Source organism: Haliaeetus leucocephalus, unplaced genomic scaffold (genome assembly GCF_000737465.1).
Source record: "Haliaeetus leucocephalus isolate CR32 unplaced genomic scaffold, Haliaeetus_leucocephalus-4.0 Scaffold848, whole genome shotgun sequence".
Taxonomy (NCBI): domain Eukaryota; kingdom Metazoa; phylum Chordata; class Aves; order Accipitriformes; family Accipitridae; genus Haliaeetus; species Haliaeetus leucocephalus.
The window spans coordinates 14,140,218-14,163,778 of record NW_010973284.1 but is presented as its reverse complement, the minus strand read 5'-3'; the positions used below and the strand labels follow the sequence as shown (position 1 = coordinate 14,163,778).

The 23,561-nt window shown below is 44.1% G+C and overlaps 1 protein-coding gene across 1 annotated transcript; it reads left to right on the top strand.

The window, feature by feature from the left end:
* Positions 1-5,148: 5,148 nt before the first annotated feature.
* Positions 5,149-22,781, top strand: DDAH1 (dimethylarginine dimethylaminohydrolase 1). Its single transcript, XM_010582579.1, has 5 exons — positions 5,149-5,248; positions 6,419-6,492; positions 7,088-7,207; positions 21,140-21,283; positions 21,776-22,781. The coding sequence occupies exons 1-5, from the start codon at positions 5,200-5,202 to the stop codon at positions 21,890-21,892; spliced, it is 504 nt and encodes a 167-aa protein (XP_010580881.1). The 5' UTR covers positions 5,149-5,199; the 3' UTR covers positions 21,893-22,781.
* Positions 22,782-23,561: the final 780 nt, after the last annotated feature.

Sequence of the window (23,561 nt, the reverse complement as noted above, 5' to 3'; positions counted from 1 at the left end):
TTGGTGGAAGGCACCAGTCCGGAGGGTAATGAGCTCCATTTTTAAAGCACGAGGAAATTAGATTCTTATAAATGTCAAACACAGTTATTGTCCTCTTTCCTTGAAACAGAGCTGAGCTGGCTGGAACCCATTGTCTCTCAATCAGCTTTGCCATGGATTAGACACATCCCGTCTCACACCAGGAATGTGCTTATTAGAAAAAATATCACTACACAAAGCATACAAGCTTTAACACTCAACCGATGTACTAATGGGTACATGTACAGTAAAACCCAATATCGTGTAACAAACCTTAAGCTGACCTGAGATAATACGATACAGAAATCTTAAAGGATACAGATGAGTCTTTTCTTTCTGTGCTACAATTCTGACTACCTGAGATTTTAGTTTTCAAATAAAGGAGATAAAGTGAGAGAAGGTGACTTTTCCTCTTGGCTACTGACAAAAAAAGCAAGCAGTAAGTCTTCTTCATAGTGAATATGCTTGTAATCATGTCACGTCCAAATATTTTGTGTATTTTACTGGTGTCTCCTCGGTAACTGTGGCTTCACAGAGGACTTTCTCCATCTGTCTTTTTTTCAGTTCTCTCCTGGAAAAAAAAGCAAGAGGTGGTTATTTGTTCATACATCAAAGCCCTGTGATTTAGTCTTTCCTTCATTATAAAATCTCACCAGTATGTGTTAAGACTTCACACTTTAGAAAAATGGTTCTCCGTTGTTTGGGGAGGATAAAATGTGAGGAGGATAGAGGGCTTTGTAAAATCAAACCCCTTTCCTGCATCCCTATTTTTAGCTTCTTACTTGAGCATAACAATCACTTGTCCCTTCTTAGCTAGAGATTGTATCTTGGTTTTTTTTCTGGGGTAGGAGGTCCATTGGAAAGTGGCACAATGCTTCCTGACGTGGGAAGGCTTAAGGATGGAGCCAAGCTCTCGGTTCCCTTTTGCAATGATGAGATACAGACTCAGGCTACTTGTGTGGACTTTACCACCTACTAACCCAAACTCTGAATGTAGTAGTACACTGTTTCCAAGATGGTTGTGTGTCAAACACATACTGTGGACCTGCTACATTGGAGACCCTACTCAGAACTGCTGCAGGATGGCTTTAAAGATGATGTGGTGGGGGTAATTCGAGTCTGTGCTATCCCCCATGCAGGAAACTCGGCTATATGCAAAAGCAGATGGACTATTCATTTTTTGTTTTGTTTTTTTTCCAGAATCCTGTATTTACAAGTTCTTTTTTTCCAGTTGCCTTTTTAATAATGTCAAGTCTTCCCTCCAATCTTCTCTATCTCAGTTTGTGCTCCTTTTTTCATTTCTGCTTCTACTGAATGAAGTTCCTGGTGTTGCCCATAGAAAACAAACAGTAACTTGAGACTTCTATTTTACACAAGCAACAGATATCGAAAGATATTCCTAGCATATGTCACCAGACATGTGAACAGCACTTTCCAATTAAAACATTGAACCGTAGACTTGAATCCATTAACACCCATCATGGAAAAAGATCCAGCTATTTATATGGCACTCATTTTATTTATTTAAATTTGGTTTCATAAGCTAAAATGAGCTCAACTGTTGGGGAAAAACATCTTGAGCATCTTATAAATATCTTCAAAGCCTGGAACAATCACGAAGCAAATTAAACTAGTTTTCTGTGATTTTGAACAACTCTTAGTTCTGATAACTTTCCTTAATGTCTGTGCTACAGCTGTATCAACCCTTGTAAGTTAAATAAAGAAACAGTTCAAGGCATCTCTGACGTAGCCTGGTAGTTAAATGGTAATCAGCAGCTGGTGATTAAAACATATATATGACTAAAATCACAAATCCAAAGTCAGCATTTACCTTCCACTATTCTCATTAGCTAGGCACTTTACTTAATTGGTACTCTAGCGCAAGTGTTATTAATTGGCCATTCTGGCTGCCGCCTCCCTGCCTGCCTCTCCCCGGGAAGCTCTGCGGCACCTTTGCTGACTGCGTTGAAGTCATGTCTCAGGACGGTGCAAGCATTTTGCATGGTTGCAATGCTCAGGTAAAAAGTAGGTTTCCCACCTGCTAGAGGAAGCCCATACCGGCCTCAGTGACTGGTGCTTGTTTGCTCTGGTCTCAGGCACATCTTCTCTCAGGCAGATCCATCTTTGGGCTTTTGTATTCCCTCCAACTTCCCGCACGTAGCCAAGTTGCATGCTGCTTTTCTTTTCCCCTCAATAATCTGCCTCTTTCTGACCATTAAATTTATTAAGCCATTAACAGACACAAATTTTCCAGCCAGCATGCCTAGCTTGCTTGTGATGCTTGTTGCACAGTTCCCAGTCCCGCTAGGTCTGCAGGTAGCCTTATAACACGAGGCACCTTCATGTCTTCTCTGCAGTCTGTCCGGCTTTTACACCTTTTTACTTTCTCAGATGTTCTTCTGTGGTCCAGAGAAGCTTTTGCTTTTGGCTCTCCCCATAGAAAGCAGGTAGGGTGGTCCTCTGCCACAGTAACATCCACAGCTCTGCTGATGCTCCAGACTGGTGGGGACATGGTATCAGGGAGGAGGACAGGAGTGGCATGGGGAGCGGGTGCTTGGCGAGGGCAGCCGCTCGCTTGGCTTCCTCTGCAAGCCCAGACAGCTTCTGCTGGGAGCGCATCTCCTGAAAGGGCTTTCTCTTCTTGGTGTTTTGGTTTTGGAAGCTGCTGGAGGTGGTGGGTTAACTGGAGATAGGTGACCACACAACAGGCTGGGTGATCCTGTTTTTTCCTGTGGTTTGGCCTTCTGCCTTAAATAACCCCATCTGATGGGTATATTTATTTATTCCAACTGCCGGTGGCTGGTGTACTCGTGTGTCAGGGTGTCCCTGTCGTCAGTTTGCTTGTCTGCTTCATGTCGGCACAAAACAGTGAGTCTATGTGTTCTTGGATTGGGAACTTTCTTATATAATGCCACAACTCTATTACTCCATATTAAGCAATTGTTTTCTTCCTTGGGGTCTTATGGCTCTTAAGCACGTAGCACCTGCACAGTAAAACCCACTGGGCTTCACAGGCAAAAGAAATCATTCAGCTATCAGCACGCGGAAGTTATGAAATGTTCCTGTGTTTGTACGACAGTCAGTTTTCCAATATTAACTCAGCTGTTTCCCATTTATTTTTAAAATACCACATGGGTCCAGTCCTCCTTATAAACCTAATTTTAAAGATCACTGGAGATAGAGCAACAAGACTAAGAAAGATGAAGCCTTACTACTAAGCCTGGAGACTCATTGAGTGCCAAGTTTCAGCCTGAAGTCATTTTAGCATCAAGTGAGAGACAGAGGAGCAAAAAGAAGTGTTAATAATTGTAAAGGGCACGCTGCAGGCTTGCTCCAGTCTGCATGCCAAAGCCTTAGATGGGATTTTGTGTGGGGAGGACAAGTCCCTTCATCTTGGGAAGTTCCCGGATACAGTTCTGCGTTGCAGTGTAACCCATCAGCATTCTCCAGGTGGCACAAAGACCTGCCTTTGTCCCATTCAACTTTAAACTGAGGCACCTACTTTAACAGTGGGCTTGTCCAAGGTTTTTTCTGTAAAGTAACTGGAGGGCAAGGCTGTGCTAGAGAGAAAGATGAACATCCAGAGAGCAGATCCATCTTTGATAAGATGTTATAGACCTACATCACCTGTCCTGGCAGCCCATGGAGACCTGCTCTTGTCTTTTTGGACCTGTGCTTCGGGGTTAATGGGATCACTCACAAATGCCACATAGCTAAGTCATGGAAAATTAGCAGGAAAAAGGGGCTTAAGTGGATCACATCTGCCCCCTCCCTTATTCCCTGAAGCCAGCACCGCTCTTAAGAAGGTATGACAGCCAAAGTATGTGCTGCTATTGCTCTGAGGCTGCTGCAGCGAGGGTGAAGGACCAGCCACCATCATGTCTCCTTTCCCTGCCGTGGCAGGTATAGTTTGGCAAAGCCCAAGAGTAGGGCTGCTAGAGTTGCTTCTGTTGGTATATGGTGCTGGAAGACAAGTACCCTGTCACCTGCTTTAGCTTCCTGTGTTTCTTCTGGAAATGCTTAATTTATCACATTAAATAGATAAATGACCTGTGGGACATGCAAAAATCAGAGCTGTCTAACAGGTCTTCACTACATCTTCCACGTTTGTTAATGCTTGCCGGGCACCTCTGGTTAACCATAGTGAGGAGGTTTCACTGAAAACAAAGGTGCTGGTGTGTGGGATCAGGTTCACGGGTTTCTGTGGATAAGCTCGTATTTATACTGACATTCTGCCAGCTGTAGTTGTAAGCTTTTGGTCGGCGCTTGGTTGCGCGTAGGTGCGTCTTTTGGCTTACAAGGCACCAAGACAATGGTGCTTGAACATAGCAAGCATTAGCCCCTCTTATGGATGGCCTCTATAGAAACAGGTTCTGCTCTAGGCATCCTCAGCAGCCCTCACTGGGAAAGAGGAAACTGCTGAAGCTGCATTCCCTGCTCCTGTTATGAGCTCCTTTCAGCAGAAAATGGGGTCAGCAGCCCCAGGCTCCCTGCCACGCGTGCAGCTCTCTGCAGCGAGCAGCCAGCGCACAACATATAGACATGAAAGGTCTTGTAATACTTCTGTAGCAAGGTAGCTCAAAAATGCAACAACTAGTGCCAGTAAAATTGCAAAGCCATAAAGAAAATAAACATTTACTGATTTGGGGATTATTTTTTCTTTTTCGCCCCAACTGACAAGGGGCTTGGGGTAGAGCTGCCGCCTCCACGGCTGGTAGAGCCACATCTTGTGTCTGAGCAGTGCGGAAGGAGAGAATGTCACTCCTCTGCTGGTGCTTTTTCCTGCTCAAATCTAAGGGACAGGATTTGCAAGAGAGGATATTACTGTGCAGAGGGACTGGACTTAACATGCGTTTTGGATCCCTCGTCTGTCTCCCCCAGATGCTGCGTGGTTCCTGTGCAAAGGCAAGAGCCCAATCACTGCCGCTTGACACTCCATCCTCACCAGACCACAAAGGCCTCTGGAGAGAGTTGGGGAGCTGCAATGAGCAGGGACACAAGGGACCCTGCCATCTGCCTTGTTAAAGGCACTTTAAAGGACTTGAATTCTTCCTAACAATATGTATTTCTGGTAGTTTTTTTAAGTTTTTCAATGATACAATATATTCTAAACAACTTTCTTTTAAACAGGTTGAAGCCGTGAAGAGAGTACTAGAAAGTCTCAACCTCAATATAGTAGAGATGATAGATGAAAACGCAACCTTAGATGGTGGAGACGTCTTATTTACAGGTATAGTGGTAGTGAATTTGCTGTTTACATATTCTGAGTGCCTTGAAGACCATGTTATCTGTCGTCTGCATAATAAAATGTCATTCATGCGGTTTGTTAAATCAGTTGTTTACTAAATGTCACAAAGGTAGCTGAGAGATGAATTTTCAATGCAACCCTCGATTGTCCTGCCTAATGCCTGAATAAATGAAGTAGCAGTACGCACAGTACAAAGAGCAGCACTGTGCATACAAATTTTATTTTAGCTTGTAAAGTGCCAATAAGAAAAATGCTTTCAGTAGTCAACTGCCTGCAGTTGTTTCATATTTCTTATTACAAGCAGCTACATTCACCAGACTCATTTTCAGGACTTGTAAAAGCTTGAGGCAGATGATTGTCACTACTTCAATGAATCAAATGCAAAAAATGCATTTTTAGTTTATGGAGAAAGTGGTGGAGTTGCCTGCCAGATGTCATGTGCTAGACAACTTATATGCATGGTTGACTTCAAAGATGAAGATACTGACTGTGTTTTTTATGTCGTTAAACCCATTAGGCATTTTCTCACATTGGCTGCGCGCACGCTTGCTCCTTGGCTGTGCTGAATGAGCCTGTTTATTTTGATCCGCATCACAGTAGACTGGCTGCTTGTCTTAGTTCACCAAGGGGAAAGAAGGGCCTCAAAAGAGGCAGACCGGGAAGGGAGGCCTTTCTAAGGCAGTGCAGATCCAGCACTGATTTTCTCTGGAGCTGGAGGATGCCGGTGGCTGCAGAGCTGCCTTTGAGACCGGAGGAAATCTCGGAGGGAGAGGGAAATGGTCAATCAGTGCTGTACTAATCCAGCCCAGCTGTTCTCTTTCCTGACTCAGTGACCATTGCGGAGCTTTAGAAGAGGAAGCTATTTATGCTTCTGGTGAAATGTGTCTTCTGGAAGAAGATAATTGCTTTAAATTATGAGCTTGCAATTGCAGGTTGCATTCTTCTATGCTGAATTTTCAGTTTTACTACTCAAGTTGGGAAAAGAAAGATAGAAAATGATATCCATGAAAGATTGCTTCAGAATGTCTCTAAAGCTGGCCTGTTTTTAAAATGTGTATGTTCTGATGAAGGAGCTGATGTGGTGATTTTTTGGATGGCTTAAAAAAAAAAAAAAATGCTGTAATTGTTTTGCCCTTCATTTTTTCATTCCAGGCAGAGAATTTTTTGTGGGTCTTTCCAGGCGGACAAATCAACGTGGTGCAGAAATTCTGGCTGACACATTTAAGGTTTGTAGATTCATTCATGCCACAGGAAATACAAGCTTTCATCCACTGAACCAATTTAAAAATTGTACTGGCTAAGACATTTGTCATACTCAAGTGCTTTATTTAGGACTTTTTAAAAAAAAAAGTACAAGTTACTGAAAAGGTTTGAGCATCCTGCAAAGTGACAGATGCTGAAGTTGGATCTGAAATGTGAGATCGCTGCATAAAAGTAACTTGGATAGTGGGAGGCTGTTATTATTTGAGAGCAAATCGACACTCACATCCTTAATGTTCTCATGTATCGGCAATGTGTTCTTATTGCTGGTCCCTGGAGAGGTTTTATGTACATACTGTTTAATTACATGTTTTAATGTATTTCTTTACAGTTGCAACAATAGTAATATTTGAAACATGTTCTGGATTTTACCCCAGTGCACCAGACAAGACAAGCTGGTCCAGAGGGGTATGTCATACTTAAACAGTTGACGCTGTGCCCTGGGATATGTTGCTATTGTTAATTTGCAGAGAGTAAAATTAATTATGGAATATCTCAATATAATTATGGAACCAGGACAATTAAAAATATTTATAGCAACCATTCTTTGCTTCTGTACAGGATTATGCTGTCTCCACAGTCCCTGTTCATGATGCTTTGCATCTGAAGAGCTTTTGCAGCATGGCTGGACCAAACTTGATTGCTATTGGATCAAGTGAAGCTGCACAGAAAGCCCTCAAGGTAAAGCACGTAAGAAAATTTTCTAAACAACAAACTTGGTTTTTTTTGTTTTTAATCTCTGCTCAAGGATGCTGGAATTTTAAAATAGATATAGATCAATGAAAGAGGAAATTACTACATCTCAGGGTCTCCTGTATGTGCAAACCATAAAGAATGTTTATATCAGGCAAGAGAACAGTGATGTTAATTTAGCTTTAGCTATCTTCAGGAAAAAAAATGGATCATACAGATTATAATTTACAGCTTTGTTGACTAAAAAGGTGATAATTTGGTGGTAGGAGGGAGGAAGGAGGTATCATCAGAGCAGTGGAGATACATACTTCAGATGTTGCCATAAGGAAACATGGCTTTTAAAATTGCCAGAGGGGAAGTAAAAGTTTTGGCATGAAGGAGGAAGGAGAGGGGTCTGATCCCTGTTGCAAAGATGACCTGTGTACACATTTTGCAGTGTAGATTTTCTGGATAAAATCAGTAACTCCAGCTGCAGGGACTAGAGTCCAGGACTTGCCATCCCTCCTTCCTCTGTCATCTGGCTGCAAAGTCACGTTCCTTCCTGGTAATGCTTTTTCCTCTCTGGTCCCACGAGGGTCTCATAACAGCATGGCTTCAACAGAAAGAAGGGAGAGTAGTCTTACCCCAGCCTGCTGATAATTTGGGTCTCTGAACATTTTCCTTTAAAGTGGGAGGTGTGGATTTGAACCCTGGGGCTAAGAGGCCTCATGAATCTGGGTTTCTCTTTGCTGGCAGACTTGCAAACCAGTAATCCATTGTGTAGCAGGTCAATGCTGTACTACCACCATCATCCTCAATGGGAAATATTTATTGCTGCTGTGGTTTGCGCTGGGTTCAGTGGCTTTCCTGCCTGCTGGGTGTGTTCAGAGCAAATCTACCAAGTTAAGCTTTTTCAGAGATGTGGGCACAGAGACACCTGAGGCCATGAATCTCATTACGCATATAGGCAATGAGACAGCTCACCCAAGAGATCAGCATCTCTGCTCCCACACAGTAGCACAGCTGCAGGCACTGATGCTTTGCAGCAGAAACTTTGGCTGGGGCACCAAAACAGCAAAGTGCAACTGAGACTTTACCTGAAGTGAAGCTTGAGGGAGTTTGTCCCTGTTGATAAATTAAGACCTACCATTCTGCACACTTTGGTTTGAGATGCAGGTAAGTCAGAGTATGTCTGAAAGCATTACAGCTAAGTGTCTTACACATTTTTGTCAGGACTTGCCTTCAAAGGTTAAACCAAAATTTACTTTTCAGTGATGGCAGGAAGTCCTATATTTTCACCTTATGATCATATTGATTCTTTTGCCAGTAAATAAGAACCTAAGTGCAGGCTTTGCTCTTTGGCTTTGCAGAAGCCTCCTTGATGCAATGTGATCACTAACGCATGGAGGAAGCCAGCCGTGTGTCCCTTATAATAAATGAGGAGTGGTGGAGATAGCTCTGCTGTACTAGTGAGAAAGCTCTCTGAAATCCACTCAGTTTAAATGCAACTTATGCAACCCGACTTGTATCTCTTGCCCTGATTCTAAAGCATGAATTATTTTGAAGAACAGCACCACTATCAGTGCCCAAGGCTACTGATCTGAATCTGTTCCAGGCAGAACATTTACAACAGAAATAGCATGTAACTCTGAAATCAACATCCCTGGCCCCCAAAGAGCTTAGGAACACATCCTGCATGGCTTGTACACCTCCTTGGCTTCAGTAAGCTAGTGATTTTTATTACTTTAAAACATCCTTCCTTAAATATTTGCAAGATGGAGGCCTGAGAGACTTCTTGTCCTTACTGCCATGCTGCGATATTTCATTGCACATTTGCTTTTCGGATCTTACACATTTTCCTCATGGGCATAATCCTAGGACTTTTCATTTCCCAGCAGCATCATTTTTACTATCAGAGCTCGGCAGAGATTTGGTGGGTTGTTTTTTTTTTTCCTTTTTTATCTTGTGACAGTTCAAGATTTAAAATGTCTCAGTCCCCAGCTAAGATAAAACCAACATTTCAAATCTCAGAATCTCTCCTGCTGGACATGGGTTGAATTATGGAGGCCAGGAAAGTGCAGTCCTGGCTAGCTTAGACTTGCAGCTTGGCAGCAATTAAGGGAATAGGATAGCAGCCTGATTGCTCCATGTGAGCTTAGGGGAGCTCTTAAACAAGAGGACAGTCCGTTGACTTCCCGCATAGTTTGGAGTGGCTTTAAGTTTGCTCATTCATTTGAACAAGCTGTCAAAGTTACTCTCTTATTAGAAATCACTATGTGAAGCTCTGGGACGACAATTCCCAGCTTATCACCTATGTCTTCTCCCCTGAGAAACTTATGAGAAATGGTTTTGGTTGTAAAGGTCTGATGTTCCTGATGCTGTGAGATTGATTTAGTCTGGGATGGAAAGTGCCCTGCATTTTTCTCTGTGAAATGTGCACTATCCCAAATATTCAGGCTCAAACTCGAAATGCATCGTGAGCAGCAGCCTGATGAAGTTTGCAGATATCCAGACAGCGCTACACTTGTATAGAGTGTTTATAAACATGAGCAAAATTCAAGTACAATACTGATTGCTCAGAGCTGCAATTTGAACTTGAGCCAGGACTAATCTGAGAACTCATCAGTTTGATTAAAGCCTTTTGCACAGCTCGGCTAATCGTGTTGCAGTGCATCAATTTAGCTATTGTAGCCAAAAATATTTTTTGGATAAGCTGATTAAATGTTGCTGGTAACTAGCCGTCAAGTAAATACCAGCATTAATCAAGGTACAGTAAAAAGCAGATACGTTTTTAGAAGAAAATGGTAATTAACAAGATAATCTAGCAGTCTTTGATTGTTGGTGGATATTTTTTAAAAAATAAGTCAACTATGTCAGTTTTCAGTGTGTTTCTCTGCATCAGACACTTACATGTGTGTGGTGGTCATGCTTGCTCACACCCTGCCAGCTGAGGTTAGGGACTCTGGCTCGGGGCAGCAGTTTTGTGCTGTAGCACTTGCCCTTCTGTGTTGGGTTTGCATGGCAAGGTTTTGGTAGTGGAGGGGGGCTACAGGGGTGGCTTCTGTGAGAAGGTGCTGGAAGCTTCCCCTATGTCCGACAGATCCAATGCCAGCCAGCTCCGAGATGGACCTGCCACTGGCCAAGGCCGAGCCCATCAGTGACGATGGTAGGGCCTCTGGGATAACAGATTTAGAGAAGAGGAAAATGTTGCTGCACAACAGAAACTGCAGCTGGAGAGAGGAGTGAGAACATGCAAGAGAAACAGCCCTGCAGACCCCAAGGTCAGTGAAGAAGGAGGGGGAGGAGATGCTCCAGGTGCTGGAGCAGAGATTCCCCTGCAGCCCGTGGGGAAGACCACGGTGAGGCAGGCTGTCCCCCTGCAGCCCAGGGAGCTCCACGGTGGAGCAGATATCCACCTGCAGCCCATGGAGGACCCCACGCCAGAGCAGGTGGGTTCCCAAAGGAGGCTGTGACCCCATGGGAACCCCGCGCTGGAGCAGGCTCCTGGCAGGACCTGCGGATCTGTGGAGAGAGGAGCCCACGCTGGAGCAGGTTTTCTGGCAGGACTTGTGACCCCGTGGGGGACCCACGCTGGAGCAGTGTGCTCCTGAAGGACTGCACCCCGTGGAAAGGACCCATGCTGGAGCAGTTCGTGAAGAACTGCAGCCCGTGGGAAGGACCCACGTTGGAGAAGTTCATGGAGAACTGTCTCCTGTGGGAGGGACCCCACGCTGGAGCAGGGGAAGAGTGTGATGAGTCCTCCCCCTGAGGAGGATGAAGCGGCAGAGACAGTGTGTGATAAACTGACTGCAACCCCCATTCCCTGTCCCCCTGCGATGCTGGTGGGGGGCTAGGTAGAGAATTTGGAAGTGAAGCTGTGCCCAGGAAGAAGAGAGGGGTGGGGGGAAGGTGTTTTAAGATTTGGTTTTATTTCTCATTACCCTGCTCTAGTTTGATTGGCAATAAATTGAGTTAATTTTCCCCAAGCTGAGTCTGTTTTGCCCGTGACGGTAATTGGCTGAGTGATAATCTCCCTGCCCTTATCTCAACCCACAAGCCTTTTGTTATATTTTCTCTCCCCTCTCCAGCTGAGGAGGGGGAGTGAGAGAGCAGCGTTGGTGGGCACCTGCCGTCCAGCCGGGGTCAACCCATGACACCTCCTCATGCTCCTAGCGAGCTGACAGGTTACATCAGGCAACCACATCGCAGTCAGAGCAATGTATGAAGTTACCCAGAGTGTTTCTTGCTCAGTGTATTGGATCCAACTCCACTTTCATCCTGGGGAACCTCTAGCTGTTCCTCCAGGAGTCTAAATCTCTTCAGAGAAATTATTGGAAAACAAATAGGTAAAGCATCCATCTTGGAAATGATGGAGTTGGCAGTGCTGCTTATCACTAGCTTCCTCTAACATCTGAATTCTTGCTTTTTGACCTTAGTGATTTCTTTGTATTGGTTCACTTGCCTCTGAAGAAAAACATTTCAGTTGGTAATCAGCTTCTTGCAGTCTTGTGGAAATGCAGTTGCAAGAGGATCTCTATGAGGCAGTGATAGAATGAGCAGAAAAGCTGCTCTCTGAATTTCACCAGATTGACTGAGCTGTAGCAGTGCTGTCAGCTGCTTCCGTCATTACCCATCGCAGTCTGTGTGGCAGTACAGCCCCCTGAGCTTGTACCAAGTCATTTGCCTGGCACAGCCCAGCATGCCACTCCTTTATTGTGATAGCTTGTTATTTTAAACCTCTCCTTTGTTGTTGCCATTTTTCATGTCTGGAAATGCAATCATACAAGCAAGATGATTAAGCTGTCTTTAACTATCTCTGGTAGTTAGGTTGTTTTCATTCTGTAGTGTGTCTTGGTAGGCAGCAAGTGAACTGCTGTATCATGCTATGCTATTAAAATAGGATTTATCTTCCTACTAACAATCTTGTTTGAAAAAGACATTTTTCTTGATTGTTCTTACTGGTGCAAATCATGTATCCTTACAATACTTTAAAAATAGAAAAAGAAATTGCGTCTGGTGCTCACATATGGCAGAGTGCAACTGATCATGAGTTTAGTGCAGCGTGTGTATTGTAGAGCGCTGCAAGTGAGCTAGGAGATGAGTGCACAGAGTTTAGGATTATAGATGACATGCTAGAAGCAGGTAATAAATCAGAAGTGACGTTTTAACCATTAAATCCTCTTCAGGCTCTGGCAAGTATAAAATATTTATTTGGGCTGCAACTGAAAATTGCCACTTGAGGAAACTGCGTGAAAGAGACAGGCAAATTAACTGCAGAAAGTACCAGGGCCTGTAGTGGCTATCACATCTGAAACTTTGACTTCCCTCTGTTGTTTTCAGCATGCATTCAATTCCTTCTTGTAGTTAAACCCATTCATAATTCTGTACACGTAATTCCGTAGTTGAACATTGGCCGTGGCTGTTGACCCAGTAAAGCCTGGATTATTTTTCTGTTCCCTCAGTGAGGCCAGGATTTCCTCCAAACATGTCACCTTTGGGCTCTGATCCTGCGCTGTTGGAGTCACTGACCTCTACCGTGAGCGTGAATGAGGATGAATTTGGGCTGTGACAGTGCTGGTCCTGGCACAGGGAGGTGACAGGGCAGCGCTGCGGGCAAACGCTCTGCACCACGTTTTCCTCAATGAGAGACACAGCCCTGGGGTCTTGCTGGGACAGCAGAAGAGCAGGAACTGGCCCAGTACGTAATCCAGTTCAGGTTCCAGCAGCAAAGGCAAACGCTAAGCAAGATGATGATGAGAACCGTGACGCAGCAGCTGTTATACACGCCTTTCTGTACTCTTTCACTCTATACTAAATCCTGAAAAGCCGCCTTTCTGTCCTTTGGCCGTTTGTGTTGGTTGGTACAGAGCACAAATCCCCTCTGCTTTCTGTGATGAGCGAAGACTTGGACAGTGGCAGATCACAGTGGACACAGTCCTTGGTTTAAGCAGCTTTGTCTATGGTCAAACCATTCTCTGCCACCTTCTGGATAACTCGGTAGCAATCCCAAAGGATCTGAGGGTTACACGTTCATAGCTTTGGCAAGCTCAACTATTCCCTTGCAAGCAGTACATACTGTATTTGTAGCAAGTGCCTGCTAATGAACTTGCTCTCTCAGCCGTTGGGAAATGAGGTTGTCCTTTGGGTAGGCTCTGGTGTTGGGCAGTCTCCAAAGGACTAGCCCCAGGGTCTCCCCACGGGACTGGTATGAACTTGCTGCTCTGGTGTAATGCTGGATGCCTGGTGATTGCTGATGGATTTCAGAAGGGAGCAGAGGACCTAGAAGGAAGGTAGGAAACCCGGCATGGTGCCTAGGGCTGAGGGCTGTGATGCGGAGAGCACTCATCCCACCCTAAGGCCTGATCTTGGTCCCTGTGGCCAGCTGTGTCTGGGGTATTCCCTCCGAGATCTGGGATAATGGAGTTGCATGTGAAACGTCTGGGGTTTCAGTTGGTCATTTCAGAGGAATGGATGCTAATTACAGAGGCAGCGTGGCCGTGGCAGATGTCAGGGCTGAGGGGCATTGCCAGGTGGGCTGCGAGGCAGAGCGGGTAGCGCAGCTGAGCTTGTAACCCCTCATGTCCCCTGGACAGACCTGCCCAGCAGGACCTGGAGCGGTGGCGACATCTGCACTTCTGAGCTCGTCCTTGGTATCCCAGGCTTCGACCTCATTAGTCAATGGAATTTCATTATGGTCAGGAGTGTATCAGAATATGTACAGTAGTGCAATACCATGACTTCAGTAAATAGCTTTTTTTTTCTGCTTTCGATAAAAGGTTGGACATGATTGCTCTGCCTTCTTCTTGACTCTCCCATTCAATATCTTCTGTTGGGTGTGGAGCTGCTCATTCATCCCCTAAATTATTCCCTGAAGGACACTATTGCAAATGCAGCTGTTTTGACAGAGGTCAAGGGAGGCTTATCGAAACCACATCTTAAGGATAAAATAGAAAGGAGTCTCTTTTGGGCAACTAGGCACTTGGTCTGTATCCAAAGCTATGATCAGAGCAGTGCTTTTAAAGACTTGGGTGCAAGGAGTTGTTCTAGCATTGGCAGTTGCCCCCATTCATGTGATTAAATGCCTTTTGTTCGTATTCCAGCTTGTATAATTGAAGTCTCTGCAGTGTGCCAGCTTTAAAAAGCCGAGTAATGTTTCCCTGCATGAGAGCAAGGTTATAGTGCCTGCATAAAGCTGAGGGGTTCCCAACTCTGCCATAGAAGCACCTCCAGAATGGGCACCTAAGGAAAAACATGTATCTGCTGTTCTTAGAAAGCAGCCCATACGCCCAGGCAGCATGAACAGGCTCAGCTAAATCTCCTGCTCCTATTGTCTGTATAGTGTCTGTCTTTCCTAGTAATGCACAAGTTTGCATGAAAACATTATCTCTTCTTCTTTAAGAATTCATCATTTGTGCCTCTGCTTATTCCCCACATGAAGTCATAATTCTCTATTTACGATATCACAATGGGTTGCTGTGGAAATGATTACTAATATTAATAACCCAAGGAGGATGACATCAGGTAGGGAATTAGCAGAAAGTGCAGATGAATGCTGACTTTTCTGTAATGCAGCAACAAAGAAAGGTTAGTGAAATCCAGAGAACAGTTGACAACTTGCCCCTAAAAATAAAAATTAAAAAATAAGACTTTGCTGCTCTCAGCCTTATAGATAGGAAAATCGGTCAATTTAAAAAAATTCTGTGCACTTTCCTTTAGCTCCTTCTGATTTTCTGTTACTTTATGAATTAGGGGCGTACAGAATCTCAGAAGACTCAGGTCTTCACTGAGTACCAGATGACCTGCTACTATAAAAACACAACTAGTTGTGGGTTTCTTTTAATTAAAGTTAGATGTTGTAATAAACATGGAGTGCCAGTGCTGTTCAGTTCCATATATGCAGAAGAATCTAGTCTTTTGGAAGATACAGACTCAACAGTATACGTTTATAGAATAGAGACTGTTGTATTAGTCTACTTTTTTTTTTTTTAAAGGGTGAGGAAAGTGTCCCTTTCAATACATATTTGTCGTCACCATTAAGGCTGTCAGCCATGGGATCTGGGTGAGAGGCTGACTGAGATGTCATTTGACTTGCGTAAATGGGGACTCATGTTTCTATTCCTTTGCTGCATTTTTTTTTCCTCTGAGTATTCTCTCCCTGGGTTCCTGTTCCAAAAGACAGGATGTTCATCCTCTCGCCTTCTTGACTGAGAGTAACAATGCACGTAAGCTGCTTCCTTTTCCCCTCCTCAGGTCATGGTTTCCCTTTGCAGCGGTCCTTGGGCAGAGCTGGCAGGCAGGTGACAGCGTGACCGTGACGCAAGGTGGTTTGGAGGGGCAGAGCAGCAAAGGTGTGCACATGAACGGCATGTGGTACCCGTCACATCTGCGGTGATGCAAAAGGTGTCCTGTGCCAGGAAAAGCCGAGGAGCAGGGTGGGAGAGGTTGCTTAAAGAACTCTGCCTTCTGGAAAACATGACTGAGAGGATGCAGCAGGGAGGAGAAGCCCAAAGCCCAGCTGCTGAGAGCATGGGTGGTAGGTGGAAATTAAAGTAACACTCTGGCTGTGTATGGGCTAAGGAATTTGGCGTATTGACCATCGCAGACTGGAGCATTGCTGGTTTCAAACAGATCTCAAAGGCAGTTTGCATCCATAGGGTCTATGCTACCCTATCCTGTATCTCTAGCAGACTTTTCAGTACCTGACAAGAAGCCTTACATCACTCTACTGTGATTTATGCTGCTCAAAGTGGCTGTCTTGTCCTCCTCTTACTGAGTCTACCCTGCTGTTGTCTCTTCCGCCTGTCTGCATTTCGGGAATGACACTCCTGATAGATCTTGTCATTCAAGCAAGATCGCTGGCTTTTCCAGCTCTGCTCTTCTGTCTCCTCTGGTCAGCCTGGCCAACTGTCTATGGTCACTGTGGGCACTGCTGCATTTCAAGGAAACTCTGAGAAGCTGTTGAGTAGCGTGGTTTGTATGCCAGGCTGTGTCCCTGCACCCAGGCATGTAGCACAATGGCATAGCTCGCCAGCCTTACTCTGTCCTGCACTTTCTTGTGTTGAACCCTAAGGCTGCTGCTTTCTCTCTGCAGTGCCAGTTGTTTCTCCAAATATGAAGAAGCGAGGAAGGAAATTAATAGACAGAGGCAGGGCAATAAAACAATGAATGAAATTCAGTGTAGATAAGTGTAAAGTGATGTGCAGCAGGGACAGGGAGATTAATAACGTGAATATCACATACAAAATAATGTGTTCTGACTGATCATTACCACAGAACTAAGATCCTGGGCTTGTTGAAATTGCCAGCTCAGCTGAAAACCAAATGGAAAAAATAATTATGCCACTGATTAAAGCTGTGGTGCGTCTGCATGTTGGCTGTTGTGTGTATTTTGCATGCACGATCCCTTCGTTCCAAAAAAGGTAGAGTAGAACTGGAAAGATTCAGAAAAGTGTAGTAAGGATGCACCTGGAACAGCTTGTCTAAGGAGGCAAACTAAGCACACTATGAATGTAACCTGAAAAGGAGGCAACTGAGATGGGATCATAGGTGCCTATAAAATCAGGAATGATGTGGAAAAGGCAACTGGGGATCAATTGTTCGCTGTCTCTTCTAGTGCGAGAATCAGGGGAGCTCTAAAGGCAAGGGGCAAGTTCAAAAAAAAAGGAAAAGAAACGCTTCCTCACACAGTATGTGTCTGAACTCTGAAGCTACCTTGCTACAGGTTCAAAAGCAAACTGGACAGACTCCTGGGGCAGTGCTATAGGTGGTATTGGTCTGTATGACAGCTGAGTTAAGGTTCCTGGGAACCACACACCAAACCTCAGTCACCTCCAGTCCCTGTCTTAGGATCCAGAAGTGGGATATCATCATCTCTCACATGGGGCTGGAGACCCTCATCATGCAGCGCTAAAAAAGAAGCTCCTCCAGTTCCTCAAGCATTAAAAAATGGCAGGTTTGGTAATCAGCAGTGTTTTCCAGGTAGCAAGCAATAATTTACCTTTCTCTCTCAGTCCTCCCTCCAGATGGCAATGTACTGGCCAGGTGCCTGCCCTCATCTTTTGCCTTAAGTGTGTAAGGGCATAAGCCTGAAGTTGCTCCCAGACAAGTGATCCTTCCTCCAAGCAGAACAGAAGCGTGCTGTCCTTCCAAACTCCCAGCTAACCTGGGGGGATGTGTCTGCATATCGCTGAGTTAGTCTTCTCATCAGCGTTAGTTGCCCTGCACCACAAAAATACTTCATTTTCATCGTTGTAGGTAAAATCTTGATGTAGCTTAATCTTTTCTCACAATTTTCAATCTCTTGGATTAAAAGATTCCAGTTTCCTCTGTACCCCAGGCCAAATGCTACTTAAGCGTCAGTGTAAAACAGGCCAAACTTCAATGTTCTTGGAAAGAAGGAAAAGAGATGGGATGGAAAAAAAATCTTAAACAGTTTTAAGTAAATAGTTTTCTTTTAAGAATGCTGTGACTTGAAGGATTTAGGAAAGGGTAGCTGAAATCTGTTGAGAGAGTGATCCTGTGGGTGTAGGGTTATATGCATTTGACTTGGCCTTAGGTTTGATTTTTCTTTTAATTGTTGGGGGCCAGGGGAGCAGGGGCTAATCAAAACAAAAATCAGACCCCAAAAATCTGCACTTCTGCTCCTCTGTGGACATGACACGGGCATTTTTAAGTGGTGTTCACTGCTGCGTTAGCAAGAGGAACATTCAGTGTATGTTTGGTTTTGCTTGTGGGGTGTTGGAGGTACAAAGGCACGCTGCAGGTGCAGTGGGTTTGGTCGCTGTCTGTCCTGCAGCAATCTGGGTGCAACTAGGTCCCGGATGGCAGCAGGACTCAGACTGCAGCCTTCCTCTTGGAGGGGGAAAATTTGTAACTAGGCTTGGCCTGTTTTAAAAGTGCATGTGGTCATCTTAACTCTGTCAGTGATAATAGGCCCTAAACGCATATGCATTTTTCCTTCATGCATAATGCTGCTTCATATTTAGGATTATTTAGCTTACCCATTACCTCAGTTGTCTGAGGACACACTGTAAAAAAACTATAGAAAAGGCATTTTAGGCTATGCGAATGACTTCAACGTAAGGAAAGCATGACTAAGGGCTGAGAGAATGCGCAATGAAAATTACCCTCTTCGGGCTGAAGAAAATTCCCAGAAAAACTAGGCATGCGGGAAATGCCTGGCCCTTAATGTAGCTGGTCATACAACGTTTGTGGGCAGAAAGCCAGCCCTCCGCAAATGCATTGTGCGAGTGCTATAGTCTTTGTAAACTTGTCATTTCCAAAAAAATACATGTTTGGGGTGTGTATCTGATAGAAAATACAACCAAAGGACCTTGCTTTTATCTCTTTCTCTGCCGTGGAGTCCCATCTGGCCAGGCACATGTGCTCAGTGACTTTACATAACACAAGTATGGAAAACCCCACAGGTCTTTAAAATAACCAGATTGCGTCACATTGGTGCATTTCTGTTGCATCTAGAGCCTCCCTATGGGGCCGGTTTGGGGCATTAGTGCCTGGGTGCTCTCTCAAGAAAGTGGTTTTTGACATTTTACTTCAACATGCAGGCACAGTTGTAACAGTGATAAAAGCTTGCAGATATGATTTCCTTCTTACCTTAAGAGCCGAGGAAGAGAGTAATCTTGTATTGTCAAACCTCCAGTTACTAATAAATGCTTTCTTGTGGTGGTGTTCGAGCTAGCTGAGATCCCATTCCCACTGTCACAGCTACTCAAACTCCCGTGCTGCCTCATTTCACTTTCCCACTCATTTTTTCTCATTTGTTTCTGAATTAATTCAGCCACCATTTCTGTGCTTTTTAATCTTGAAAACAGTCCTCCTAACATGCCCTCGCCATCATCTCCCAGGGTCCCCAAAGCTGGTTCCTGAGGCACAGCCAGGGCCCTGCCACTTGTTCTCCATTTCTGCTCGCTGCTGCTGTTCTCACTTCAGCATTTTACAGAAGCAAATGAATGGGAGATGTGTCCGTACCCTTCTGCTTAAGAATTCATTCATAATTTCATATGGAAATGTTTCACAGTGATTCACAATATATTTCTGATGAATGAGCTGTTCCTACAGAAAACCTACAATATTGGGATTCTGTTTCTAACAAGGACTGGAGAAAGCACAACTGTTTGGGAGCTGAGTGAAATCCAGGTGTGGTGGCTTTTCCTCTACTGATACGTGTATTTTAGTGCATATTTAATAAATATGTTTCCTTAACTGAGACTTAAAAAGATTATGTGGGCAAGAAGAGAGAAGCTGCAGGTAGAGGATGAGTCTGCTGGCTCTGGTTACCAGGGAGAAGAGTTGCACTGCATGCAGGCATGGCACCTGCTGCTAGATGTCTGCAACATCAAGGAAAGCGTAATAAAATACATCTTGGCAACATAACAGAAACAAAAATATAAATAGGAAGGTCAACCATGGTAAGCACAGTAATAAAAATACATCCGGTGAAGTAAAGGTGCAAGGATTTTTCCCCAGAAAAACACATTAACCTTTTATGGAGGTAGATGTGAACTTGGAAGCTCAGGAGAGTTTCACAACTTCAGAAAGAACAAGAAATGACAATCTGATAACACTTCCTCAAGAATGCGTGGCATTCTTCATTGTGAATTTCATGTTCTCTGAGGGATGTGGATGACTCAGGCTACAACATGAAAAATGTATCCAGACCTATAAAGGAATTACTTACTGTAAGTGTGTGCTAGCGTGAGTTGCTTTGTTGCTTCCCAATATGTTGTAGATCCTTTTTATAATTCAGTTCCATATAGTATTTTTTTTATGAATGAGAAGTACTACAAATGAATGACCTTGCAAATAATTTAATGATAAACTTAACTGTGCCTGAAATTGAAGTCTGCTCTCTACTACGCGATGTAAATCTGTGGGGTCTCCCTGAGGAGGGAATTTAGTTGAAAAATTTTGTTAACAGAGTATCAGTTTATTTTTAAGATAATATTAGTGTATTTTTAAGCTGAAAAAAAGCCTTTTCTTTCTGTTTGCATCTTTGCAATGTATGTAATAGAGGGGCTAGGAGAGAAACTGAAACACTTGAATTTGCTTAGGCTTTCAGTAGGACCAAAGTTTTTGACTCTGAGCTTTGTTCACTTTGTGTTATTCTCGGTCTCTGTCAGGGTGAGGCTCATGTAAAGCTGTAGCAGTACAATGGGGAGTTGGGCGTCTTGTCTCCAGGCTTTTCCCATCTTTATTAAAAAGTTGAGCCTGATCCAAAACATGGGATCTCAGGCTTCTTGTGTGCTGAGAGTCTCTGTCTCTGAAATTCCAACCAGGATCCAAATTTGTGTATGAGCCCTATATTTATAACCCAAACCTCTGAAACCCACTAGCTTTACTGTTCTGAGGAGGTTATTGTGTTGTCCCCTTGGGAACGAGGATTAGCACAGACGTGCCTTCTCGCTCCCTGGCACAGGTGCTTAGTGAAAGAGTAACTGCTTGGAAGGCAGAAAGGAGGTCCCTGAAAAGAATTAAGATTGGGCTGATAGCCAGGCTGGGAACTGTTCCTGTCCTGTTTGTGTTAATTCATGCTCATTTTATAAATATTGAATGATGGCTGCTTTTTTTGAAGGTGCTGAGCACCTATAGTTTCCATCAATGTGGGCAGGGGTTTTGCATACTCAATGCACATTCCTTGAGGAAAAGAACCCACGGAGGATACTTACTGAGTGCCCTGCTTAATCCTGCTGCTTGCAGGAACCATTTCACAAAGGTTTTCTACGGCTCATTTCAGTTAGGGTTAGTTGATTCTTCCTTGAAGGGCAGAGATGAAAAGAGATCTCCTTACTTGCTGAATAGCAAAATGGCCCTTGGCTGACTTGGCAATCACTATTAGATATTTTTTGGAGGCTCTGTTCTCCCATTTGTTAGGGGCTGCTAATGTGTTTGGTCTAAATAGCTGTGCTTTGTGTCTCCTGGCAGACCATGCAACAGATGAGCGACCACCGCTATGACAAGCTGACGGTACCCGACGATGCCGCAGCAAACTGCATTTACTTAAACATTCCCAGCAAAGGCCATGTCCTGCTGCACCGAGCCCCCGAGGAGTACCCAGAGAGTGCAAAGGTGAGCGCCGTGCTGGGGGTGCCTGGGAGACCCCCAGCATCCTGGCCTTGCTGGGAAGTCCGTGGGGCTTGAAATCATTCAGGACATGGTTTAGCGGGCATGGTTGATGGTTGGACTCGATGATCTTGAAGGTCTTTTCCAACCTAAATGATTCTACGATTCTATGATCAGGTGCTTTCTAGAATGGACTGTTGTATCCCTTCAGGGAAGTATCAGATGGCAAAAGGTGGGAGGCCTGGACTTTGTTCTCATCTCCACTACCGATTTAATTACTTTGTCTCTTGTGCCCCTGGTGCTTCTTCTGCATAACTGGACATAGCAACAGTTCCCCTCATTGCAGTTGTGATGTTAGCGTTGATTACAAATGATGAGATGGCTTAGCACCCGCTGATAAAGCAATCCATGGCTGTTCCTTCTGTAAATAGTTAGAGAAAAGGGAAAATAGAGAGGCATAAAGTGTAACAATTCTGTTCCGTTTTCTTTCCTAAACAGGTATTTGAAAAACTGAAGGACCACATGCTGATCCCAATAGCCAACACAGAACTGGATAAAGTAGATGGGTCACTCACCTGTTGCTCTGTGCTTATTAACAAAACTTCAGAATTATGAGTTTACAGAGTCCCTCCCTTGTAACTGGCAATAATGTTACACACAAGGTAGACGAATCTGTATCCACACTTTTATTGTTTTTATTGACAATCTACTGTACCACTGTGCTACTAACCCTTGTTTACAAATTTTTTGCTTTGTGTATTTTTATGTCCTTGCAGATAGTATTTAAGGTGGATATACGGTTCGCTGGGGGGCACATAACTTGAAGTATGCTAGTCCCGTGGGCTAGCAGAAGACAATTATAATGGCTAACCCCTAGTATTAGTGGTTTAACATATCTATGTGAAAACTTTGTGAAAACCAACTAATTCTCAACATTTCAAGCACCTCTGTTGTCTTGACACTGTTCCCTTCTCCTATCTTTTTTCTCTTGCTTCCTTGCTCTGCATCTTTTTTTCCTTCCTCGGTCCTCTTTCAGTGATGCAAGGTGTCAGGGGGGACTAAAGAAAACTCAGTGGGCTCATGAACTTGGTATCTTGTGTGGTAGGGAAGTTTTCCCTTTCCATACACTAGCTGGAACAGTGGGCAATGGACTGTGCTCGCTGTCTCTGCCATATCACGTTGCTGCTGCTGGGCAGAGTTGTGGCTGGAATCGATTTCAGATGCCAGGTAGCAACTTTGGAAAAAGCTTACTCCGACGGGAGCGTTCAAGGGCAATGTCTGCCTGGGAAACTTGAATGACAGAAAAAGAGGGAACAATGCAGCCACACAAGATACATCCTGCAAGTTCAGGTCCCAGTTTGCTGCTAATGCTTTGACTTTCAATTTGGTGAGAATGGAAGAGGAGTTTTTAAAAAGGCCAGATCCCAGGGAGCACCCGGGCCACAAAAATGAAAGACTGAGATGCTTTTGGAAAAGTTAAACCTACGAATGTAATCTAAAATATGGGGGGTGTTAATTCTCTTTATTTACTTTTAAAATTTATTTCTGTCTCTCCTTTCTGTTTTCTCCTCTTTTGGAGGCCACTTACTAGCAAAATTCAAAAGGAAAAGGTGATAGAAGGAGTTGAAGGACAGCTATTCCTGGATTATGCTCATGAATAAGGGAAGCTATTTTTTCCTGAAAGATTGGCCTTTGTACTTTATCTGCCTTTGGGGCAGTTTTCCTTGGAACGATAACAATCTTATTTTTTTTAATTGCATGAATATTTACTGTGGTATTCAGTTAAAACAAATACAATTTTTGTAGCAAATTCCACAACATGTTTACCCACTGAGTCATACTTTTTTTTACCACAGTAGAGTGAAGCATACCCCATTGTATTCACATGCTTCTTGTTAAATCACTTGTAAACTAAGGATGGAGAAATTCCCAAACAGAGGCAGTAGTGGGAACTCTCCAGAGACTGACAAATAGTCTGAACATGTTATCAACTTCCTAGACATCTCCTCCACCTTTCCTGAACCACTCGTGGCGTGTTGCTAAGGTACAGTAGGAAGCGAGCAGGGGGGGCACAGGCAATGTGGTCTGCAGGAAGGCAAACAGTATTAATCAAGCACACACTTGGATATTCTTTGGAAACCTGCGTGCTTTTGTGTGCAGTCATAACGGAGGAATCACAAGTACTCATATCCGTAGGTACTCCTCAGCGTATCTCTCACTTCGTCTCAGTGGCTAAGGAGGAGGAAACCTCCTGGAAGCTACCAGAATACATCTGATGCATTGT

Coding starts and splice junctions, on each gene's coding strand:
- DDAH1 (XM_010582579.1), top strand. CDS start 5,200: ATGATAGATGAAAACGCAACCTTAGATGGTGGAGACGTCTTATTTACA. Junction 7,208..21,139: donor CTGCACAGAAAGCCCTCAAG/GTAAAGCACGTA, acceptor GTCTCCTGGCAG/ACCATGCAACAGATGAGCGA. Junction 21,284..21,775: donor AGTACCCAGAGAGTGCAAAG/GTGAGCGCCGTG, acceptor TTTCCTAAACAG/GTATTTGAAAAACTGAAGGA.